Consider the following 25,765-nt stretch of genomic DNA (forward strand, 5'->3'; position numbering starts at 1 on the left):
AAATTTTCATTCTTTTAAAACAGTTTGTGGTTTGGTATTTTCAACATACAGCTGCCACATGGTAGACAGTACAACCAGCAGGCACAAGAATACACAATTAAGAATGCATGTGGTAATTTTACAACCTTTTCATTGAATTTACATATTCATAATTATGTGTATTAAGATGTAATTTTGCATATACAAATCCATTAACTAAACTTTTAACATAATGAATATTTTGTTGTTGTCCTCTGTTGTTTACATAGAAGACTCTTATCCACCACTTTCCCCTGTTGAAACTATTTTCCACCGATGGAGTGTGCCTTTCACTAGAAGCTGCTACGGCCACATGCTGACAGCACACGACTCACTGCTGAATTAAGGTTTGAATTGAATTACTGTACCTCATGGTTATCCAAATCCTGTTTTTATAATTTAACTCAGAATGTTATTTGATGTCTCTTTAATGGTGGGGATTACATGTTTGTGAAATATTTCTACTGTTTTCTAATGGTGGTATTATAAATCTAGCCCTCTTTTTATGATGGATATAAAGAACAGTGTATTTTAGCTGCCGTTTACTTCCTTCATAGAACAGCTGGTGGTTCTGTGCTGTGTAAATATTTAAGATTATTTGTAACTTAATAGTTTCAAGATTTAGAATAGATACAGATGGACACATTCCTTGGTATCCATAGGGGATTGGTTTAAGGATCCCCCACAGATACTCAAATCTGAGGATGCTCAAGTCCCTTATATAAAATGGCATAATATGTGCATATAACCCATGCACATCCTTTGTCACCTGTAGATTACTTATAATACCTAATACAATATAAATACTATGTAAATAGTTGTTATACTGTATCATTTAGGGATCAAGTTTCTGGAATTGTTTTTCAAATATTTTAAGTTTCAGGTTGGTTGAATCTGGGATTCAGATTTGCTCAATACAGAGGGCTGGGAGGAGAGATTGTATTTGAAAATACCCTTGCTGAGATTGTTAATAACTTGCAATAGGGTGAATTAAATCAAAGAAAACAACTTTTTATATCCAGTAAGATGATTATCTAATTATCAGTACCTACCCAAAGGAAGAACAGTGTTAATTAGAATATTTATATTAATGTTTGCTTTAAAAAAGCTTTGTAGCACGTGGGTTTCATCGGGGGTTGGTCTGTTGCACTTTCGCACCGTTTCACAAAGTGTCTGTCCTATAAGGTAGCGCAGCTCCAGTGAGAAGGTCCGGTTGATGATAAACTACAATCCCTCGGTCCTCCCATCCTCACTTTGCTCACTTTGCTCTGTAACACTTCCAGTACCTGGACACGGCTGCTTCTTTTCTCTCTTTGCTATCTGAAAGGATACACACAGCCTTTGGTACACAATGTCTTTCCTCAGGCTTGACATGGAAAATGAGAGACATCCATTCCTACGATATAACCGGATGCCTAAAGAAACAAAAAATTCACATCTTTTCCCTTCTGGCTCCTGTTGCGTTAAAGGCAGGGGCAATAAGCCAGTAAATGTGGTGCGACAATAAGTGGGAACTTACATACACAAGCAATAAAACTGTACTTCCTTCTTGACAATCAATAAATAGGGATGGGGTGTGTCTAAACACCATAAAAGATCAGAGAATAATAGAGTTTGGGCTGTAAGCAAACTTAGAGGCCATAAACTTTTCGGTATCTTTTGATTTCAAAATGACTCTGGTGATTTGATTAGAGCATTTGTTTTTGAGGGATTAAGGTTCAGTTTTGATCAAGTATAACCCAAACAGAGAATTCCATGGAGGCTGGTCACAGAAATGTTTAGAAATGTAGTCCTGTGGACTGTTCCCTTTTGTGGGGGAGGATGAGGAATTTCCAAAGGCACCAGTTCCTCCTTTCATGGGAAGCCTGGCAGCCAGTTTCCAGCTGCAGGGCTTAGTTCATGTGGGTCCCCCGGCGCTGCCTCCTGCGCTGCGGTCAGACTGTACGGGGGCAACTGAGAAAACAGCCACTCCGTTCTAAACCTGCTGGATTTTTGCAACCAGGTGTTCACTAGTGTCGACAGACCCTTAGGGTCTTTTGACGAATCGGCACAAACTCGATGCTGCTCAGTGCAGGGCGTTTGCATTTGGTTCTCAAGTTTAGACCTAGGGGAGTTTCTAGACAGCTTCGTGTTCAGGCAGGAATCAGTTTTCCTTCTCCTAATCAAAAGGGAAACAGTGGCACAGGTGAGTTGTGAAGTTGGCGTACGGGAAGATGACCTGCCACCGCCCTCTCAATGGAGCAGCAGCATCCACGTGGGAAGAGGACGGCAATGGCGCCTCGGCCCCTTCCCGTATCACCTTCACTTCCTCCACACCTGTGGCAGGTGGCCTGACCCCGCGCTCAGGGCCAAGTGACAGGCCACCGCTGCAAAGGACGGTCCGCCCCCAGCAGAGCAGACACCCCGAGGATGGAGCGCGGGCACGGCGGCCCAGAGCCGTAGCCTAACCCTAACCCGTAGGGCAGTCCAGTGTCCAGGGCGCGTCGAAAGCAGAAAGCACCCCGCGTCTTGGGCCGAGTCCCCGAGGCCCGACGCTTCCCTCCGCGCCCCCACCTGTTGGACAGCATCCCCGAGCTCCTTTTTTGCCCAAGGGCTTCGGAAACTGGCGACGGACACCCAGAGCCCTTGGAATGTGACGGGCGACCATAAATATGCAGCAGAGATGGAGCCCCAGCAGCGGGCACGCGGGGCCGGGTCCCGCGGGGGTCGGGGAGCTGGAGCCCGGCCCTCGCCGCCGTGGTCGCGCGGCCGGTGCCAAGACCCAGCCGGCGGCGCCAACTCACTCCGGGCACCGAGCCTGCAAAAGGGGCCCCGGGCGGGCGGCCGGACACCTGGCAGACGGCGGGCAGCGGGCGCAACGGCCGCCGCCCCGGGGCTCCTCGGCCGACCCTCCGCCCTCCGCCGTCGCGGCCGGCCCGGAGCCCCGGAGGCGCCCGCTCTCCCCTGCCGCACGACCGGGAAGCATGGAGCCCGCGGCAGCACCCCGGACGACGGAGCCCGCGGCGGAGCGGGAAGCGCCCGCGCGCCACGCCGAGGTCCGGAAAAAGATGGCGGCCGCCGTGGCGGCGGCGGCGGCTTCGTACGCGCCGCTGACGCCAATGGCGCGCGCCGGCCGACGGGCCGCGGATGGCGGCGGCAGCGGCGGCGGCGGCGGCCCGGGCTCCGGAGAGGGGCGGGGCGAGGCGGCTAGGGGGCCGGCCGGAGGCGGAGGCCGGGCCGCTGGCTGGAGGGAGGCGGCGGGGTTACTTTGCTCTCGGAACATGGCGGGCGTCGGCGACGCGGCCGCCCCGGGAGGAGGCAGCCGCGGTGGCGCGGACGGCCCGGAGCGCGACGGTCGCGGCCAGGCGGAGCAGCCGGGCGGCGGCGGCGGTCACGGGCCCCCGCTGGCCCCTCAGCACACGGAGACGCTCGGCTTCTACGAGAGCGACCGGCGGCGGGAGCGGCGTCGCAGCCGCGCAGGTGAGGCGGGCGAGCGGACGGCGCTAGGCCGCGGGGTCCGGGGGGCGCCGGGCTGCGAGCCCCGCCGCCGCCGCCGCTGCCTCCGGGGCCGCCCGGGCTGTGGGCGCGCGGGGTTGCCGCCGCTCCAGCGGCTCCCGCGGCGGCTGACAGCTCCCCGGGCGGGGTCCGCACGGCCCCGAGTCCCCGGGGCAGGTGCGTTCGAGAAGGGGCTGCAGCCGGGGAACGTCCGCCCGGGACCACGCCACTGCCCTCCGGAGGTCCTTAGAAAAGACCCTGGGGCATCCTCACGACCCGGCGGGAGCATCTCCCGGGTCTCGTGGAGCCCAAAACTGACAAGCTCAAGGCTGATGTAATTATCTCCAAGCCAAGGTGACTTTTGTTATGTATTTTAAGCGAACTTGAGCCTTAGAAACCTGTTAAGTTACCCTGCACATTGTTTTCCCCAGCCGCCTATAGCTGTGAAGTTCAGTACTTTTGCCCAGAAGTATTTATTTAGCACTCTTCAAAACGTAACCTGTGAACTTTTGCTAAAACGAAACTTACGGCACCTAAAAAAAAAAAAAAAAAAAAATGGCTGTAGAAGAAAAGATGCACGTGCGAACCCTACTTTAACTGGGTATAAGCGTTTTATATTATATCTTTCAGCTATCGGACATTCTTGTTTGTAAAGCGTTTTTAAAAATTGCACTTGCATTTATAATGCCGTTGTATATTAGGCTTAAAAGGAAAGAAACAAGGTTTTGAGATGTACGTTGCATTGAATGTAGATGGCTCACAACATATTAACTCTTACATAATTCTAAGTTTTGAACAGCAACCAAACTGTAACTCCATTAAATTTCTTCCAAAAAAATTGCTTCTGGTGCACAATAAGGTTTTTTTTAGCTGTTATTGTGGGCAGTTCGTGCAAATAAATGTTTAAGTCATAGGCTTATGCATTGATTGTACAGGGGTATTGAAAATGTAGGAGTACTTTAATGCCACGAGGCCGATCAGGTGATAGATGGATTGCTTTGCTAATTTGCAGACGTTAGACATAGGTCAGATTTTGAAGATGTCAGTATCTTCGAAAAATTAACTACAGACTGCCTTGTTCAGTCTTTTTCAATTAACCACTTAATTCTCAACTGTGTTTGGTTTAGTTGTCAGTTAAACATTTGTTTGCAAGAGAGTATTTACTTTCTGAATTGGCAGGGTCTAAGGAAGACAAAAGTATTAACTCTCAGCTGTCTGTTTATTTACTTAGACTTGAATATTGAAAGCACTCTGCTGCAAAGAGAAACAAATGTAGCCAGGTGTCACTGTAATTTCTTTTAAGATATTTCTGAATTTCAGGAAGGGCAACATGATAAGTCTTTCCTTTTTTTTGTTTTCCTTTTACATGCATATAAACTGAAGTTGTCAGGAGCTTTTTGATAGCAGAGACGTTGGGCTCTTGGGATAACTCCTAACACCGCTTCCCTGGCCCTTCCCGGACGGATCAGGACGCCTGGTGCCCTGGACTTCCACAGACTTCATCGCACCACACACCCATTCTTCATCAACATGGGTCACTGGGCAGGGTTGGCTTAACGTGTTTGAAGCTGGGCTTTTAACCCATAGTTGCAGAAAGTCATTATCGAGGAGACATGTCCAGCTTTCCTTGCTGGGGCAGTCCGCTCTCTTTCCCCAGTTCTATCGGTTATGTGTGAGGAGAGATGCCCTGACCACACCTGGGGATCTGGACTTAGGTGAGAATCCAGGAAGTTTTCAGCTGGAGTCACCAGCCAGTGATGTTCCACCTGGGCCTCCGCATGGGCCCCTTATTCTTTCCCCCCACTGCCTGTCTCTGCTCTGCCTGTCCACAGCTCTTGCCATTGCTGGTGCCCACCCTCTAACCCTGATGCTGCACTGGTCGGGGGCATCCTCCCTGGAGATCAGGGTTCTTTCAGGCATTCTTCACCGCCCAGGCTGCTGCCTGGCTGCTGCCTTCCCTCTGACCCTCCAGCATCGCTCCTATCCACTGCTCTGTAACCTCTTCTTCCCTGCCTGTCCAGAATTTAGAAAACTGTCCTCGGGAGCTGGCCTAGAGTACTCAGGGGGGCTGTGAGTGGCATCACCTAGTGTCACGTGAAAAGCACTTCTCCCTGAATCAACGGTCTTCCAAGCCTAGGGGCTTGCACTCACGCTGTCAGCTGTCGGTTTGTTGTGTTCTGGTGCTACCGATGGTACTCCGGTCCCCTCCCCAGATTACAGAACCTTTGTCTTTCCTTTGGTGTCTTGGTGGCCTAACTACCAGCAATGAGTTGCAGAGTTCCCTTTAGCCTGCCTCCCAAGGAATTTGGGGCTCTTATAAATAAGACGTTTGCTGGCCTGTCATGAGAACCTCGGACTTCATAAGTGAATAGACAGGTTAGGTGTTTATTTGAACCCTCCCGGTCAAAGGGAAGTAATTCAAAACATAGTGTTTGAGGTTCATGGTTGTTTTATACCTGTCGTTACTCATTTATAGTTCAGAAGATATATTTCAACATGTGAATATTGATTTGTGTATATACAGCAGTATGTATCATACACATCGATCTACATCAAGGGCAAGCTTTCTTGTTTCTCTTTTCAGACTCTTTAATCACTTGGTTCTCTGAACTTCCTTTCAGTTTGTATGTTGCCTAGCATTGGACTGAAACTTTTCTCAGGGGCTAATCCTTACGCCTTAACCTAGCTAGAAGTTGCCGTCCCACTCCTCATTCCTGTTTCCATTCTCCCTCACAATGGCCCTTGGGTCTTTCTCTGTGGCCTCACATGGTCGCCGGTCTGGGACTCTGGGTATAGTGGTCATTAGGAACTGCAGATCCGTCTGTCATTTTTTTGTTTTCTCCTACTCTTAAAAATACTGCCAACTTCTATTGTCCTTTCTTTAAAAAACGTTTATTTAACTGCCTACGTGAATGACAGAAAGAGGAAGTAATATACAAGTGAAAATATGACTAATAATTCTTTCCTACTTGATAAGACCTTCTCAGCGCTGATGTTACAAAGAAAAGGCGAGTTCTGTCACCGGCAGAGTTATAACTAGTAGACCAGTAACATATTTATACAGATGACTGTTAGAAATGACTCGTGTCGGAGGAAAATTGTCTGTGGCTCTCAGACGTGACTGTTGTCCTTTTTGATGTAAGGCCAGATACTAAGTACATCTTAGGGCGTTTTTGTGCTTGTTCCCCACTTCACTCGTCTGTGGAAGCTCTAAGTGGGAGCGTTTCTGTAGAGCTGTGTTCCCGTTTGGGAATCTAGGTCTAGCCAGTCAACCTTGGACTAAGAATTGGGCAATGTGTTCTTGGCTCGGCCGGTTGTTGAATCGCCTTGTTGACTCCAGGCTTGCCTCACACGCTTGGGCGTGTGTCACAACTCCACTGCTGAACAGTGTCTGAAGTACGTACCTCACTTGGCTACCGTGACCGTGGAGACTTTCCAGTGGAAGACCTGGTGTAAAATGAGCAAGTGTGACGCCTGCATGAGGACGACACAGGGCCTCTTTGGTGCAGGTGCTGGAGAATGCCGTGGGACGGGTGGTGCCTGTAAACCGAGAGCCCAGGGAAACGTGCGGTGGACAGCATTGTTTCCGATTGTAGCAGAAGCGCAGGGCCCACACTTTCCCTTTTTAAATGGCGACTCTCCACTCCCACGGTTTAAGCTTGTAGCCCCTCTATTTTGCTTCTCTCCTCTGCCTTTACCCATTCTAGACCTCTTGCTTTACCTTGGTAAGAATGAGCAGAGGCAGGAAGAAAGACTGAAACCCAGAAAAGCTAATTGATCTCTTTTTTTGAGCAACTCCCACAAAAGATTGCAACTAGGACAGAGGTTTTTACTGTTTGTACTCCCTATCTCTTATATATTGTGTAATTACGAACTCAAGCTCTTACAAATAACATTGTTATTAAAATATGTTTTCACTTAACCAGCCCTCATCCTCCATGTAGTATCTCACACAGTTATCTCTGTGGCCCCAAACTGACCCTAATGGATGATTAAAGGCTGTGATTCTGAAATTATGTTCTAGAATCAATGCTTGATTTCTCATTTACAAAGGAAAGTAAGAGTAGTAAAACTGACTGAGAAATTACTTGGAGTACCACAGATAAAGTACAATTAACTTCTCTTCTGACAGACTATTGCTCTGCTTTTAAAACTCTCACTTGCTTTATCTATGTAGTGCATGAAAACCAAACAAGCAGGGGAAAGTTGTTCTCTCTGGTCTTTGGCCAGTTCAATATCTTGGCCTTTTTAAACGTTCATCGTCAGCCCTAGCAGCTCATCTGTGGCCCAGTTTGGGGACTGCTTGCACAAAAGAGGTTTTGGAAGGGCTCTATAGTGCTGACTATGGGAATAATGTTGTTATAAATTAGTAAATATTCTACCTATCTTCCCTAAATTTAAATAGTTCGAGGTCTTAAAAACTGGAACGGTACCTTTACTGTATTTGACTTCGGAAGGCAGAACTGCTATTGTGTTGATTCCTGGTGAGCCTTGTACAAGGATGTGCCTCTATTTTGTGTAATAAACTTACACTTAATATTTTAGTGTAACCTTAGTAAAGTTTATTAAGGTTTTACATTATTTAAGACTGGAGATTTGCATGTTTCATAATATTTTCGTAACAGTTAACCAATATTACATTCCATCTTTTTTAATGTTCAGAGCTATTCTAAGAAAGATATATTTAGACATGCTACTGAATATATAAATATGTTGTGATTACTCATTACTTTCAATGAACACTTTTCTACCCTGGCTTCTTATTTCTATCTCGGCAGATAATTTAACATAATATTTTTTCTCTGAGGGATGAGGAAGAAACAGTTTTTACTATACTTTTTCTCAATTTAAGATACTGGATCACAGCATTTCTGTGGTAGGAGATGAATATTGATTAAGAATATACTCTGCATAAATTGATTCAGATTTATGAATGTTATTACCTTCCTTATATTAAATATTCACAATTGGCAAAACTGATTTCTTCTAATGTAGAAACTTTTGTTAATATTATAATTAAATGGTAAAATACTTCTATTTTTAAAAGGCTTTTACTTAATGATATTTCTTCTTGGTGAGAATTGGGCAAATGAACTAAAATTGGTTGGCATCTAAAAAGTTAAGTCATTGTTCAGAAAATAAACATAGGTATTACTCTATTTTGGGAAAGTATTTGCTCTTAAAATATAAAGACAGATGCTTGGCATAACAGACGAGAGTGACTTTTGCTCAGAAGAAATAAAATGCCACCACAGTATGGAAAAAGTAAACAACACTTAGCTAGCAGAGTGCTCACAGAACGGTACCCACAGGTTAAAGAACAATAGCCTTCCTAAATAGTCGGGCACCTATACCCAGTCACACAGGACAGGTAAGGTCAGAGGAGTCTGTAGAACGCTAGCAAACCGTATTTAAGAAAGCAGAAGCGCTGAAATGGAGCCACACTTTGGGACAGCAGATTAAGTAGCATCCTGCAAAGTGTCCACGGCCAGGGAAAGGTAGAAGTGGCCCCGGCAAAGCAGCAGGCAAGGCTGACTTAACATCTCAGGCCACAGGGCCACCTGCTCCCCTTCTTCAGTGTGAATCACAGGGCTCTTTCCGATGGGCTGAAGCCACAGGCCTGCTAGGTTATCTTCTCTCCTGAGACTGTCAGGTGATGATGGGTGATAATTACAGGATGGGGGAGAGAGCACACCGGCCTTGGAGTTCAAAGATGCAGGTCCTGTTCCCAATTTTCCCCTTAAATTTTCAGTGACTTTGGACCAGTCTCTTAACCTCTGTGAGCCTCAGTTTCGTCATTTGCAAAATGTGGACACCGTTATCTGCTCTCCACAGCTCTCAGAATTGGGAGGGTTTTATCAAGTAGATGTGTAAGACCTTCATAAACTGCCCCTTGCCATAAAGAGGGGGGACCCTGATCCCTTAAATAGGGCCAGTTTTCCAGGAGAGTGGGAGAAGGAAGCTTTTGAAGTATTTCACGGGTAAAACTTGGTTCTTTGGTTAGTGTTGCTTTAATGTATCTCATAAAACCCTTCCCGAGCCCATTAGTATGGTGTTACTTGTACACAAAACTACCCTTACAGTCAGAACCCACTGGAGGCTGGACATTGGGAAGACTCGGATACATAGTACCTGCTTTCAGAAAGCTCCGGTCTGGCAGGGAGCTGACTAGTTAACTGTGTAACTTATTCAAAGAGAACCTAGGACTATGGGAGCGTAGACAAGGCAGGATGGAGGAGGTCCCGGTTTTCCAGAAAGAGCACAGTGGCCTATTTACAAAAGCACGAGACAGTGATAGGCAAAATAATCGAGTGTCAGCAAGCACACACGTCAGGGATCCACAGCTTGGTCTTTGAGATCTGCCTCTGCCACTGGCTTCCTGCGGCGCCTGGGTTCCTTCACCTGGAAAGTGGACATCACGGTGGGCCCTGTCTCACAGTCGTGAGAGTTGTGTGCTCGGAGTGTATTGTTATCATTTGATTTTCAAGGGCTTATTTTTAAATTCCTCGTTGTGGAGTGCAAATCGGTGTTTATGACTGAAGTGCGTGCATTTCTGCACGTGGAATCCTGACACAATACTGATTTATTTATAAGGTAGTGGGAACACTTTCCGAGGTTTATGCTGTAAAACCGTTTTGCAGAAAAGTGGTTATGCCAGTCATACAGTTTATGAAAGTTACTTGTCAGATTACCTTTTATCCCTGGAAACAGGGCTGTAAAAGTGGCATCAGTGAACACGAGGTAACCACCAGCTAGCATTGGCTACTGTGTGGATCTTGTGAAATGAGTGGTAAGTCATTGAAGGCCTTGGGTCAGGCTTTGTGATTCTCCTGTGCTTTCACATAAACCCTCTCTCAGTCCTTCAGCCATCCCGTGGGGGAGGCAAGCACCTAGCAGGCGTCACAAAACCGGTCTAAGCCTCAGTTTCCCTTCTGCAGACTGGAGATCTATGACATGAGCAGGGTCACAGGACTGCTGTGTGACAGAGCTGGTGCCAGGGCCCCTTCTGCTGATCTCTCATCCCGTGCTTTCTCTTGTGGGCCGTAACAAAACTCTTATCACGGTCAAGGCTCAGCAAATCTCCTTAGCATGGCCGACACACTAGCGGGCTGCCCAGCTTCCCTCCCTACACTGCCTGTGGACAGCATGAGTCTCACCTGTGCGCCCCAGGGCACTTGCTGGCTGTGACTGCATGGGGTGGATGTTCAGGTACGGATTGGGTCTCCCTCCATGGTTACTAGACACACACACAGTAGAAGCCCCTCATGTTCATGGCTGCTGTGCCCCCTGAGGCACCAGGAGCTTTTCACGTTTTCCTGGCTTGCTCCCCATCTCAGACAATTCTGTCTTGGTCCCAGGCTCTCTTCTCGAGAATCTGGTATTTTCTGCCACTACCTCTCCTGGTTTCTGATTCTGTTTTTGTTGTCTGCCACATATCTCTGTGATCTTCCTTCCCCCTGTCCGATCTGTATATCATTTTAGCAAGTATTTGTTGAGCACTTATTATGTGCTATGCCCAGAGGGCACAAAAGTAAAGCAGAAAACCATATAAGAAAGTGAGTATAAAAGGGCCAGGGAAGCACAGGCAAGGGTGACGCTGTGGAAACCTGGGACACTTGGGGACGGCTTCACAGAGCAGGCCATGTCTGTGCTGTTTGCCAGAAACGAAAAGTGGTGTAACTGGAGATTTGTGACCTGGAGATTTGTGACCTAGAGATTCTGGGCAGGCAGGTGCGAGACACGACCGAAAAGACAGCAGTGGCCAAGTTGTAAGGGATCTGGTGTCCCCACTGCTGAGATGTAGGACCTTACCTAGAGGTGACGAAGAGCCGCTAAAGGGTGGCCCTAGTGTGTGAGCTTGCTGACTCTCTGCGAGGACAGGGCAGGGCTGAAGGGCAGGCAGATGGAAGAAGGGCAGGCTTCAGGGAGCTTTTGCAGTGACCTGGGGAGAGGGGGTGGGGCCAGTGAGGCAGGAGCCTGGGAAGAAGGGGAGTGCAGTGTTTCTGAGCAAGAATCTCTAGGGCTTGGTTAGAGGGGACAGACCTGGTCAGCATCGGCAACGAGCTGCTAGCATAGAACTGTCTGCTGAAGCCATGAGCTGCAGTGGAGCTGCTGGTGGGGCAGGGTAGGGTGGGGTGGGGTAGGGTGGGGCGGGGCGTGGCAGTGGGGAAGCCACTGAGCTCGGGTCTGCAGGTGAAGGTGTCTATGGGATTTCCAGGTGGAATTGCCCAGGAGGCTGTTAGAAACATGGTCCAGGCTCAGGGGTCCGAGCTAAAGATATGGTTGGTGACTTCAGGCTTGAGAGGATGGTTAGAACCTGCGACTGTCCAAGGAGGGTATGTGTAGGGAAAAAGAAAAAGAGGGACAGTAACTGAGGATGCATTCCACAATAGCAGCCTGCTGGGATGTGGTGAGTAGAGCACCGAAAAGCAAACATTTAAGGGCGAGGTGGAGGAGGAGGACCCGCCGAAGAACCTTAGGACAGAAAAGTCAGCCACAGGAGAGAGAGGAGTGCCACCGGGGGAGGGGCGGAAGGGAGGAGTGGGGACCCTGCAGAGCAGGTGCTGCTCTGCTCAGGGGTTCCTGTGAAGTGGCTCCGATCTCCCTGGCATCCGTGACAGTTCGTCAGAGTGCAGGCTCTTCTGCTTCCTGTGTGTCCTGTTGCTTCTCAGCTCGCACGTGAGACAACTGGTATTTGCAGACCCCAGCCAACTGGGACACCCTTTCTCTCTGATCAGAAATCCACCTGGACGGAGCATGAGGGCGATTTTTGCACTCTCATTGCTTTTGGCTGCTCTCTCTGCGCTCGAAGGCTTTCGTTTCTCCCCTTCAGACAGCAGACCTTGTTCTGGTTTTAGCCAGCCCAGAGCAGATTAGAAAGTTCCTCACCAAAAGTTCTACTCCACACGGACATGATTACACGAGGGCCTTTTCGCCAAGTGTCTGTCTGTGGACACGGTGGCGTGCCACCCCGGACCCTGCCCGCTGTGCGCGTACTGGAAGTCTGACGCTCACAGCCCGTGGGAAGGTTCGGCCGCCCCTGCGCTGGGTGGCAGGAGGTGGAAGCCTGCCCTTCTCTCCACCTGTTTCAGTCCCAGGTAGCTTCCAAACAGATTATGACCCGGTATTTAAGAAATGTGTGTGTGTGTGACGATTATTATTTTTTGGTATAACATCTGAACATAAGCAAGCCACTTGACTTGGTACCCAAAGAACTAGAGACCTGTTTTAAGTGCTGGAGGAGGTAAGATGTTTTAGGCCCATCAACAGTTAGTCAGTCTACCTCTGAGTCTTCCGAAGGGCTTCTACTCTTTTCCCCGTGCATGCAGACTTAGCATTGCCATAAGACTCAACTCCTTAGGTAGATAAACATAAACAAAATCACCATCCCTCTTGCCATTTTCGGGAGGGAACACCAGTGCTGCATTTGGTAAAAGGACCAGAAGGCCAGCTCAGAGCAGAGGACGGTTTGAAACCTTTGGTATCCTGAGTTCTGAAAGAGAGTTGGGCCCCCTGGGGGTTGTGAGTAGGAAAGGGTGTATGAAGTCAGGGGTCCTGAGGGTCACTGAGGTGATGGGCTGCGAGGGAGGGAGTGTGATGGGATGGAAGCGGCTGGGGTGGGCATTGACAGCCTGGCTTCTCATCTCAAGTGGGCCAGCCATAGTCCAGTGGGAGATTCTAACCTCCTTTGGCCTTACTTTGCTGATCTGAGAGGATGTGACTCTGGCTGAATTTGCTTTGGAGGAACAGAGGAGCCAGGTGGGCGAATGGAAGATCCAAGGAAAGGGAGGTCTTTCAGATCTGAAGTTCCACGGGGTTCAGAATGAGCTAGCCTGAGGGGTGTGTGCCTCAGTAGTATACAGATTATTTTGAGCTGAAGGTGTCCAGGACCCTATGGGCTCAATAGAAGCTTCTGTCGCCTTCCCCCACACGTCCCCCCAACCATCTGGAAGAACTTAAATGAGGGGCCTGGCTCGTGATAAGAGTTACCCCAGAAGTACTTTGAACCTGTCTACATGGCCGGGCAAACTCGTAGTTACCGAGCATGTGCAGTCACCTCCCGAAGCCCGAGGTACCTACCTGAACCCTAGCTCAGAATGTCTTACACACCTCCTTTTCCCCTTCGTGTCTCTGAGCCTCTCATGTACACAGGGGCTCCCACACATACATAGGTAATTGAATTTGGTCATTCTCTCTCACGATGTGTCTCATTCATCAGATCATTAGACCAGCTGATAGGACCTTGAGGGTAAAGTGTCTTCCTCCCCAACACTGTGATTAGCATCACGTAGGTGAGCCTTCGCCTGAAGAAGTGGCGTTATTAGGTACTTCTGCAGGACCTCTGACCAGTATCCATGTCGTTCACCCGGGATAGTTCTTGGACGGAAGCAGTGCCTGTTAGGCGACTTGACTTCCTTTAAAAAAGCGTGTGTGCGTGTGTGTATACCCACCCATCCACTTTATATACATTTGCTGTGTCCTCTTTTTCCTGCCTCCATAGTCCTATACGTTTAACCAATAAGACCCAGGGCTGGGCTCTTGCAAATACTTTTCTGACTATCCCAGCTCATAGTAACTGTCCCTTCTGCATTTCTGTTCAATTTTCAGTTCATACCACACAGAGCAGCAGTTTTCTCGCCAGTGCTTGCTACAGATTCCTGCACAGTTCAGTGTTGGGCACAGAATTACAAATGGCTTTATTTTAATCTGTTGTCGTCGTTACTTAAATGTACTACCTGTGGCCCCAGCTAGCATGGAAGTTCCTTGATAAATACTGTTCTTTTGTTTTGTGTCGTTTTCTTCTCCTATAGAGCTTTCATTGTTGAGGTTCCTCAGTGCCGAACTAACAAGAGGGTACTTCCTCGAACATAACGAGGCCAAGTATACAGAAAGAAGAGAAAGAGTGTACACTTGTATGCGAATACCAAGAGAATTGGAAAAGGTACCTTTTTTTTCTATTACCAGACATCATTTTAATAGTTATGCCAATGTGTTAATCATACAGAAAAAAAAAAAAAGTGAACAGCTTGAGTTGAGTTTTTAAATCATTGGAAATGTTATCCTACATAATTAAGTATATCGATTGGGGGAGTAGGAATTCCCATACAGGAAGAGGCTTAAACAAGTATATTTTTAGTGTGAGATCCAATGACTCTTAACTTGTGCTTCCTATGAAACCCACCCCATTTCCACTGTTGTCCCCCCAGACCGCTCTTCCCAGGGACGAGCTCCACCCCTGCAGTTCTCTTCAGTTGGGTTTTCCTGGGAGCAGCTCGTTTTTCCATTTGGCATGACGAATTATTTAGTTACTGCCTTTACAAGGGTCTCAGTTTCTCACAAAGCCCTCATATTTGAAAACATAAATGACAGTCTCTTCAAGAAGAATGTGGCTCATTGGGCCTTCATCACGAAGGGGCACATCACAGGGTCGGCATGGCCATCACAGCCCTGAGTCCTCACACTCCGTGCTCCCTGGGCTGCGTCTCTCTGTCAAGACCAAGACCAGCAGACAGGCCGGGGGGCCACTTCTTCCTCTGCATTGCTAGAGGTGGCGACTCCGGGCTCTTCTGAAGTTTCTTACCACAAGGAACGAATTCAGAAATAATTCCACTTTAGCTACATTAAAACATGTTTTTGTAGCTGTGTGGGAACACAAAACTCACAGTTCAGTCCCTTAGGATCGTACTCTGTGTTAGAGCGGCTGTCAGAGAGTGCGGTGGGTTTGCTCTGTCCTGTGTTACAGTGACGAGAGGCGAGGCAGGCAGGGAGGGGGAAGGGTCATCCGGTTTGGCGGGTGTCAGTGGAAGGACCAGAGGTGGAGAGTGACAGCTGGAGAAGTGTTGCTTCATGTAGGCTCTGGTGGCGCATCCCATGCTGCAGCTTTGGGAAGGTCTGGGCTAGGTGAGATGCAGAGAGCTGGGGGTGAGGGCACACAGCAGTGCCAGCATTTGTCGCCGTAGGTCGGGATCACTGAAGGTGCTGGGTTGTTGCTGTGCTGTTGCTTCTCTGGGGAGTTCCTGGGCTCCGGGGAGGAGCCCAGGGGCTGGTAGACGAGAAGGGCGAGTGTGTGGGGCGCTCCCTGCAGCACCTCCCCGCCCGTGCAGCAGCGCCTTCCTTTTGTGTATTGGAGTTTATTTAAGATTTTGGTGGGGGGAAGGGTCATGTTTCTTTCGCATGCAAAATTCTTGTATTTTTCTTAAAACGCTTTTTGAAAAGCAAGGCTCACTTTTTCCTCCAGCAGTAAGCTGTGAGAGGGAAGTGCTAGGGCACCGCAGAGGCAGTAGCAGGGGCAGCCTGCTGGGGCTGTGTTCTCGCACAGGGCAGCGTGGCCGGCCACCTTCAGTTTTGCCCACCTGCTCTCTCCTCGGGGACTGTTTTCTTCCCCAGTTTGAGCAGCTCTAGGGCCCATTGCTCTCTGGGGAGAGCATAGAGGGGTTTGCCTGCACACTATGGCTGCACCCAGGGGATTGCTGCACAGCGGGAGGTGTCTGTCTGACCCTTTTTATTACTGCTCCTGTGCCGGAAATAATGAGGAGTGGCAACACCCCTCCGCAGTCCTGTCACCTCCTCAGAGGCAGCTTCATTGGCAACATCGAAATAACAAGCAGGTTTCTTCTGAACAGCTTTCTCGGAGAAACTTGTAAGCATTTTGTGTGTGGTGTTGTGAGTATTAAGTTGCTGTCTGGGGAAAACGCCCACTGGTCTTGATAAGACTTAAGTATAAGTCAGTGTTTTTCAAACTATGGTCCCTTACAGGGCCACTGATGGGGGACACATATGGTTAGTTGCAAATCAATTAGGACTTTTTTTTTAGGAACAAAGTATTAGAGTGTGTTGGCTGTGCTAAAGGTGTTTTTTCGTGAAACTTTGGTTCCATTTGTATGTATGTGAAATATCTATTGTGAGAAAAGTTGAATTGACTCTGTTCATGCACAGCTGTCATAATTTTCTAATCCTTTTTCCCATGAAAGAGGGTTTTGGGTTAAGGACTATTTAGGAAAATTTGATTTGGTCTCTTGGAGCAATACTCTAGAAGCTTTATTGCTTATAATACATGAAGGGAAGTCATATGTTTCAGATTACAGCAATTTCTTCTTAACTTCTAAGACTAAGTGAAACCTAGAGGAAAGGTAGATTTCAGGTTAATTCCAGGCTTAAATATCTTTCAGAACAGCAGGAATTCACTCTGATTCCCCGGGGACCTGTGTTCTGCATGAGCAGCGTCTCACCTCAGGCTTTCAGTGTAAGAGTGGGGAGGCTACCAAGACCTCCATGTTCATCTAAATTATTTTTTACCGGTTTCCCTTGTGTTTCCGCTGTCTGTTCTGATGCATACGTAACGCCTTACTCGGTTTTGTTCTTGTTTTTGGTAAATGTTAGGACATTTTCACCTAGCCTTTTGAGGGAGAGAAACTTGGTAATTACCGAGCCCTTGCTTCTGCAGGGATTGTAAATACTGTAAGACATGTGATTAATGTTTGTACTTTAAAGGGAAGGGAAAGGTCAATTCAATATCTTTTACTGAACCTGCTTATTAATATAAACAAACCCCAGGTTTTTGTCCGAGGGCTAATTTTGACATCTGTGCGAATCTAAAACTGCAGGATTTTTAAATTAGCACCAAAAAATGCTCGTTGAGGTGTTTTCTAAAATAACCTAATATACGTAAGTGCTAATTTAAAGAAACACTGATCACCTATCCACTTATTTACTTACTTCCCCTGTCGTTGTTTTGAATACTTACTGCGTTCCAGGCCCTTTCACACTGTGGAAATACAGAGATAAGCTCGAGACTGGGGAAAGTAATGGCAAGGCGATGAGAGAAGGATGGGGATTCTGTGCGTGCACTGTCGGGCGTTTGCGTATGCACGGGGAGTAGGTGTGTTTGGAAGATCCAGACATGGAGGTTGCTGGGTCCCTGCGGGAAAGCACAGGCATGTTGGAAGGACAGGCTTGGGTTCAGGCCACTCGACGTGGTCACACTGAGGAGTTCAGACTGGCTTCGAGAGGAAAACTACGGGTTTCTCAGGAAAGCTGTCAGCTGTGTGTGTGACAATACCTAACAGTGGCCTACACAAGCGAGATGTTTTAGCAAGTCTGAAGGAAGGAGATCTCAGTAGTTCCAGCAGATGCGTGAAGCTAGCATGGACCCAAGCCTCTTCTCTCTCTGTTTGCCATCATTGGCAAATTCGCTTTTGGGCCCTTGCTTGTTGCCTTTTAATAGAAAGATGAAGGCTGCAACCTCAGGCATTGCTTCTGCATCATCATCAGAGAGAAGAGGAGGGGGACGGTGCCACCTTTCCTACTGTCCCTTTTTTAAAGAATTAAGAGCTTTCCCAGAAGTGCTTCTTTCTGCTTAAGTCTTACTGACCAGACTGAGTCACGCAGCCGTCCCCAGCTGCATGGGGACTAGGACAGTGAGTGTCGTGCTTTTTCACCACAAGGGGAAACACCTTGAGAACAGTAATGGCATTAGCCACCCCCAGAGCGGTGCTTTCAAAACAAGAGTGTAGCCTGTTCCACGTGGGCTGGCGATGAGAGAAGCAAGGCGGTCCCAGCATCTCTCCGTGGGCGTGATCTCTCTCCAAGTTAAAATCGATTGATTTATGTATTTCCCTCTAAGAGACGTATTCCTCGTGTTAAACACATGTCAGATGTAAGTTGTGATTGTTAAGAAGACTTTTGTCAAAATTACTTTTTTCCTGTGGTTACAAGTGTTTATGTAACCTTGCCTATCATAAAAGTTAAAACTAAAATGAAAATACATATTTGACTTTTTTATGTTACAATTCTGTGCTTTTTGGCCATCCCTTATTTCACTGTTACCGTGCTTTGTGCATTATAGTTACTTAATACATTTTTTGAAAAAATGAATTCAACTGATTAGCATTAAACAGAACTATTTAGTTGTCTTAAGAATCTAGTGAATTTTTATTTTTAACTTTAAATTTGTCAGGTAGAAGATAGAGGTATTGCTATAGGTATAGAATATTCTATTTTTAGGCATAAACCATTGTTATTATTAAAAGAGAGAAAGGTTACTGTCACACAGGGGAATGTGTAAGGCCAACATTCAGTACCTTAGCTTCTCATCTCAGGTGTGCAGGGCATAGCGAGGTGACCTGATCAAGGCCTTGTACCTCCTTTGGCTTTGACTTCGTCTAAGATTAGAAAGTTGGACGAGGTCATCTCGGGGGGGCTGGTAGTCCATGAAGGAGTTTGCATACAAGGAACAGGGGGAATGGGAGTGAATGGAAAGATCCCAGAAAGGGAAATGTTCCATGATAGTGGAGAAACTTAGTTCTGCTTGTTCGAGGGTCAGAGGGGTTACATTTAGGAAATGTAATTCACAGAGCGCCTTTCAAAGCAGTGACGGTAATCAGAGTGTCACAGAAAACCTTTTTATTGTTTCTCCCCTTGAGGTGTGTTCAGAAGGTGCCCTCGCAGCCACTGTCTCACCTTTCGTTGAGTGGAGCAGGCCTGGGACTTCCCTGGGAAGCCAACGGAGGGGCTTCCTCGGGCCCCCGTGGGCTGGCAGTAACTTTCGGACATCCTGCTCAGTTTCTCATTTCACGAGAGCACATTTGGGGCACCATCTCTAAATTCTCGTGCTGCGGCCCTTGGTGACGCACCCCGACTCAGATGTCCTGCTACACAGCTGCAGAGGAAAAGCTGGGGATCCACACCGCCCAGAGTCCCAGCAGCCCTGGCTGGTGTCCTCCCTGTCCGTCTGAGGCGTGCTGCTCCCGCTTGTAGTCCTACCTTTCTCAACTCTGGGGCACAAGGCCAGTTTGGACACAGCACCAGAGCCCCTTCCAGAAGTGCGCTGAGAGGTAATGGGAGTGTGGCCCCGGCATCCAGGGCCTCCTGGGCCTGGTGCAGGCCCTGCTGCCTGCTGGGCATATAGAACCCCTCACATAGTGCTAGGACAGGCCAGCCGTGGGGACTTCAGGCCTCTACCCCGCTCACTGATATATTTGAAAGAAAATTTGTGAACTTGGTTCTGTGGGGCTATGTTACCTTTGAATCAGTGACTTATTTCTGTCACATTAGCTTTGGAAACAACCTTAAGTCTCTTTTCCTTTCTTCCCATTTGCTGTACCAAGCCGTTGTGATCTGTTGCTCAGACTCTGTTTCTGTCCTTCTTAACCACTGTCCCTGCTGACTCCCAGTCAGCCATCTCGTGCCACGCGTGCTGGTCACGAGCAGCAGAGCTGCGTCTGTGGTGGTAGCCTGCAGTAGTTGCTACGTCTCTGATCCTTGCTGTGACTCAGATGTGCCCTAGGGTACCAAGAGCACAGCCAGCCTCCTGCACCCTTTCAGCCTCTCAGCGGGAGGGTCCCTGCCCTGCCTGTCCCTTACAACATGCCAAGTAATGGTCCCTGCCTCCAGAGTCGGTGGGAGGATTAAATAAATTAATGTGGGTCAAGCGTTTACAAAATAACAATATTCAAACATGGATTGGAATTAAAAGAAGCAAGACAATCTCAAGACCTTCCCATGTGCATAGGGAATGGCACCAGAATTCTCCCACCTCAAAACTGCCTTTTGGGGTGTTGATTTTAAGCTGGTTATTAAGAAACAAAATACTTAGAAAGAACCTTTCACCTTCCCCCTTTGGTGCCTAAGAGAGTCAGATGGAAAGGCCTCCAGCAAGGGGATCTGAACATGCTCGCCTTAGCATAGGGTAGGAAGGCTCTAGGTAGAGGCCTGGTGGCTAGACCTCCCCCACCTCCGTTGTTTCTGGGTTGCCTAACATGAATTTGCCTGTTACACGGGCTCCACTCTTCCTCAGCTACCTGTAAAATGCCTGTTTCCTTTAAAATCTCAGGCCCCTGCCCCGCTTCCTCCTCTGATGCGTAATGGCATCTAAACCTGAACTTCCCAGTACATTTCAGGTCTCATGTCTACAAACCCTCCCAGCATGTACCTTCGTAATAAATGTTGTATATTTTCTCCTATTCATCTGCCTCTGCCAATTTGATTATTAGCCCAGCTAGAAGAACTCAGAAGATGGGAGAAAAATAGGGGTTTGGGAGGCCCCCAAATAGTCTTCCTACATATTAAAATTTATTTGATTTATTTATTTACCTCTAAGAAATGTATTTTTCGTGTTAAATACAAGTTGTAATTACTGTCAAGCCTTTTGTCAACATTACTTGGTTTCCCATGGTTACATGTTTTTGTAGCCTTGCCCATCATAACAGTACCTGGCTCATGGTGATCCCTTTGTTCGTCCTCTCCTGGAGTGTGGACTTCCTGGGGATGTGCGTTTTTCCATTCAGGTGAAAACAATTATTTTATTGTAGGGATGACCTTGAATCTGCAGTTACTGCTTTCAAAGCCAATCACTTGTAAGCTTTCCTGTTGGTAACCTGTTCTCCTTGACATTGTTCTAAGCACGGAGCCCTGTAGGAGAGTTTGTCGAGAACTTCTGGAACGTAGGACAAAGATTTGCACTCCTTAGCAATTCACTGAGGGTGATTTCTGCCCCTCTTGTACAATTACCTTCTGGCCACACAGCCTCCCGCTTACATTGCACCTTACACACTCTTTGTTTGGAATTCTGCTCCTCCTCACGGTGCCTGGCAAAGTCTAGTGCCTGTCTTCCCTCCTGTGTGGGAGATCTCTGCCAACTCCGTGCCCGCCTCCCCTGTGTGCACACTCCCCGTGCCCTCTTCCCCACCCCCGCTCACGGCACAGACCTACTCTCTGGGCCAGTGCTTCTCGGGCGCGCCATTCATCAGGCACTAACCGCACAATCTGGTGGTCTGTGTCCAGCACACCAGATTGTCAGTCCTGGGACAGGCGTCCTTCCCCAAGCCCTTTTCTCCTCGCATCGTAGAACTGAGTAAGACACACTCTCTGCTCTTACAGCAGGGGACCCAGAGCTTTACAGAAAGTAAGCCCGGGGGAAGGGCGGGAAACGCCCCTTCCTGCTTTACTGCTCCTGTCCCACTGACCTTCCAGACCAGCGGTTCTGGACTAGCGCGTCCTCGGCTAGCCGGCAGTGTTTGGTGCTCTGGTGGCAAGATGGTATTCAGAATTGCCAGCAAGTGAATGTCACGAGGCCTATTTCAGAACCATTGTGCTGTTTCGATTTTAACCATAACGTGGTATTTATTTTGAAATTTGAAAGGGCATTAAAAGGAGGGCAGGAGATTTTTGTGAAAAAGGTAGACAGATTTTTTAGAAGTTAAGAAACCTTCTCCATTTTTCAGAGAGAGAGGCTGACATTTTTATTTCTTTGGAGGAGCAATAGTAGGTTCAAAGTCAACATGGCAAGAGCCGGTTGTGGTCATTTTCACTGGCACGTTTTGTTGACTTAGAGGGTTACAGAATTATTGCCATTTTTTACTTTTCTTAACATTGAAATTCAGATGTTAAAAACTTTACTACCTTGTTGTTTTTAAATACATATGGTGCCAAGTCCAGTGGCACAGTTGAGGCCAGAAGGGTGAGTGGTAGGTGTTGTCAGCACAATAGGGCTCCCTATTTCAAAGCTGCACCTTTTGCAGACCTGCTGAAGTCTGGCCCTGCTTCTTCTGCCCGTGAACTTGATCAAGCCCCTGAGTCTCTGCAGCGTGGAGGTGATGGTGGCCTGAGGCCGTGCCCACTGGCCCCCACACGGCAGTGGCCAGAGCGTGGCCGTGTGCCCAGCACCTGTGGAAGACTCATTCTGAAGCCCTTCCAGACAAGCTCCCGGTGAGAAGAAAGGCCAGTGAACATTTCTGTCCTTAGTTTCCACTTACACTTTTTTTATTCCAAAGAAGAATCTTAAGAACTGCCTTATTAACTAAGCAGAGGGTTATTTTGAAATAATTATTTTTTCATGTAAATTTTTATAAGTCTCTGCTCTGAAAATGAGTTTTAAATTGAATAGCTGCAGTTTGTAACTCCACGGTTTTCGTGCATTTTTGTACGAAGACCTTCCCGCTGCGTGCAGGGCAGGTGCCCTCTGCAAAGCCCCTCGTAGCCTGTGTGAGCGGCGCTCACCACCTGTGGTGGCCCGCCTGCCCTGGGCCCTGCCCTCGGACAGTGCGTTCCTACCCTTCGGTGGGCCATGAGTGTGACGAGACCGGCATTGCTTTTTTAAGAAGGAAATAGAAGATACCAGCCTGTATTTCGTGGAGTAAAGGTTAGTATTAATTTAGTGAAACTTTTTTGGGGGGTTAGAGTATGTACAGGTGTTTATCTAGTGAATTTCAGTGTAAAGTGTATTTCTAGCTGTGGGTTGTGGTCAGAACTTGAATCCTCTTCTTTGGATGTTAAACTTCTTTGCAAGACTTTATTTGATCTTAAAACAGTGAACATATATGTTAATCAACTGTTTTAGTCCCTGACACATTAGAGATGTACACTACATGTTTGAGAAAAAAGGAGGAATGAATCGAAGAATGAGTGTTAGTCTTTGAGAGTTTTCACACAAAGCCTTGTGTAGCATTTGGTCTTCTGTTCCCAGGACAATGGAAAAAGCCAAAACCTCCAGTGTGTGATTTCTTCTTGAGGTATTTGCATTATGCTTTGGTTCTTTGCCATAGTTCGGTTTTCTGCTTTCTGTTCTTTATCTAACGGCCAATTTAAAGAGTTGACATATGCATTAGATGGCCTCCCCTGTAAGAGTGAGACTCCTGTCAGGCGAGAGCCCATGTTCCGCAGGTGCACAAAGTGAGGTGGGACTGGGGTGGTGGCCACAGTCCTGGAGGAGGAAGGGGAGATGGGGCAATGGGCCCAGAGGGTGACAGGGGCCTGCAGCACAAAGCCTGAAGGTCAGCTAATAGGACAGATTTCGCCTGTGATTTAAGGAAGCACATTCTAAAAGCATTGTGCTTCTTCAGTTTTAACCACAATGTCGTATTTATTTTGCAATTCCAAGTGTCACTTAAAGGAGGACAGGAGATTTTTGTGTCTCTCAAAAGGGAAGCAGAGAGTGGCATGTGACACCACTCTCTTCCTTTCTCCTCACGCCTCCCTGACTTCAGGGGAGCCTTTCTTCAGATGTTACTTAACGACTGCTTGAGAACTTTATGGTTATTTCATCCAAATAAAGAGGAAATAGTGATTGCCTGTTTTGTCAAAATGCCATGCAGATTAACCAGCGGTGCAAAAGTATACATTATCCTCATTAGTAATGTATACTCACAGCTTTTAATTCTTAATAACACATTTTCAAAGCTAGCAATAAATATGTGAAAATTTCATGCCTTTTGTAAATTTGATTCATTAAATGCCTATTATTTCTGCATTTTTAATGACATTAGGCAAACTGGCAAAAGATGAGTTAGCACAAAGAAAGTTACGTCACCCCTATGCCTCATAAAAATAGTGGGCAAGACCTTGGGCAGGCCTCCAGCCTCTGGAGCTGAAGTCTCCTCGAGTGTGAAGTAGGGGTGATGGTAACCCCCTGGAAGAGCCGCAGGAGGATTACCTAGGAAGCACTTGCCCGCTTGCCTGGAGGATCACAAGCAGGAGGAGATATTCTCTGCACAGCCCCGTCACAGCCCTGGGTCGGTGGCATCCAGCTGGTGCCAGGCCCACACCCAGCACGGGCTTTTTCACCTCCTTCCAGGAAGGGTGGGTGTCTGCGGGACTGCATCGTGTTTACTCTTCCAGGAAGTTTTCATAGTCCCATTTGTGGAATTTAGGAGAATGCAGTTCCGTGCAGGAAGGGCGCCGTTCACACAAGAGGTACAGTAGTCGGGTCACCTCTCTGCATTCCCAGAGCCTGGAGGTGTGTCTGTTGCTTGCGCCTTGTGTGTTCTCACATCCACAGGTAGTTTCCCTCCCCAAGCGCAGTTTCGTTACGTCTCAGTCACTGTGTCCCTTCCACGTTAATGCTGAGGTCTGTAGCACCGACAGCCCCAGGTGGTCTAGTACGTGGTCGCCAAACAGAGTGAGAGGGTGACTGTGTGCCCACTGAGTCCCCTGGGCTGGTTTAGACTTCAGTTATGTTGTCTACCATAAATGATGCTAACGTGAATTCCTCTAAGCCAAGGACAGGTGACTGTTATTCTGCAGGAAGAGGTTATCTTCACAATTACTTTCCTCTGTGCCCTTGCTCATGCTTCCTCCCCCTGGAGAGTTTCCTTCTCCTTCCCCTGCCCAGTCCGCCCCCTCCACCTGGCAGTGGTCCTTACCTTCTCAGATGTTTTTAAGGGTCTCTTCTAATAGGGAGTTCTTCCTGAATCTCCCCGAGTTGGCCGTTTTCTGCCCAGGGCTCCACTGTTTGTCTCTGTGTCTTCTGTTCTGTCACAGCGCCGTTACTGCTGCCGTGACCTTCTCTGTCTGTGTGTTGGCGTCTCTGCTGAAGTTGGAATAAGCTTGCTGAGGGCAGGAACCCTGTCCTGGTGGGCTGGGCATGTGACTTGGGTCATATGAGCAGCCGAGCGGATGTTGGGTGACCAAATAACATGTTCATCTCCATGTGTCAGAAAGACATCTACCGACTTTCCTTCCCAGCACACTGCTTCCTAATGCACACACTCTGAAGCAGGGAGAGACTTCAGTGACCAGGGACTGGGAGTAGTAAATAGTGACCACTCGCTGTCTGTGGGCAGGGCTCAGTCTTCTGCAACACTCCTGTAAGTGTGTAAACAAGGAGCTGTGCAGACCTCTGGCTGTGCTGGTGGCAGGCTGGATGGCCACACTGGCCGTCGGGGACGGAAGGCTAGAACATGTAATCTGAACACTGACAGGAGTTTAGCATTGTGCTTTCTTTGTGCTTTGTGGGTCTCGCTTGTCATAAAGTTATATGTGCCTATATATGAGGAACATTTTTGAGACATGTTGCAAAACATTGATTAAATGTGTCCTTCCTCTTCAAGGTGTGGTTTAGTTTGCAAGGGCTGCTGTAACAAAGTACCCCTGCTGGGTGGCGTAGAATTGCAGCTCTGAACCTCACAGCCTCAGCAGGGCTGGTGTCTTTCGAGGCCCCTCTCCGTGGTCTGTGGCCAGCTGTCTCCTCCCTGTGTCTTTGCATCATCCTCCCTCTGTCCACTTCGGTGTCCAGGTTTCCTCTTCTAATGAGGACACCAAGCTTCCTGGATTCGCGCCTGCTCTAATGAATTCATTTTAACTTAATGACCTCTGCAAAGAACCCATCTCCAAACACAGTCATTCTGAGGTCCTGGGGGTTAGCACTTCAACTTAGGAATTTGGTGGGGGGGATGCAATTGTGTGCCAAAAGTGTGGATTTCAGCTACTTGATATATGTATGTAGGACAGTGTATTGATGAAGGACACATGAAGTGTTATGTGTGAGGGCAGAGAGACC

The 25,765-nt window shown here is 47.9% G+C and overlaps 1 protein-coding gene across 2 annotated transcripts in view; it reads left to right on the forward strand.

The window, feature by feature from the left end:
- The first annotated feature begins 2,975 nt into the window (after positions 1-2,975).
- TAPT1 (transmembrane anterior posterior transformation 1) overlaps positions 2,976-25,765 on the forward strand; it is a 55,426-nt gene continuing 32,636 nt past the window's right edge. The window contains exons 1-2 of one of the 2 annotated variants that reach the window (XM_053922220.2): positions 2,976-3,477; positions 14,304-14,434. In XM_053922220.2, the coding sequence (XP_053778195.1) occupies positions 2,982-3,477; positions 14,304-14,434 (627 nt within the window). In that variant the 5' untranslated portion in view covers positions 2,976-2,981. The remainder of the gene's footprint in view (positions 3,478-14,303; positions 14,435-25,765) is intronic. The other variant, XM_053922221.2, reaches the window with a different exon arrangement.

The sequence above is a fragment of the Desmodus rotundus genome, chromosome 4 (genome assembly GCF_022682495.2).
Source record: "Desmodus rotundus isolate HL8 chromosome 4, HLdesRot8A.1, whole genome shotgun sequence".
Classification (NCBI taxonomy): Eukaryota; Metazoa; Chordata; class Mammalia; order Chiroptera; family Phyllostomidae; genus Desmodus; species Desmodus rotundus.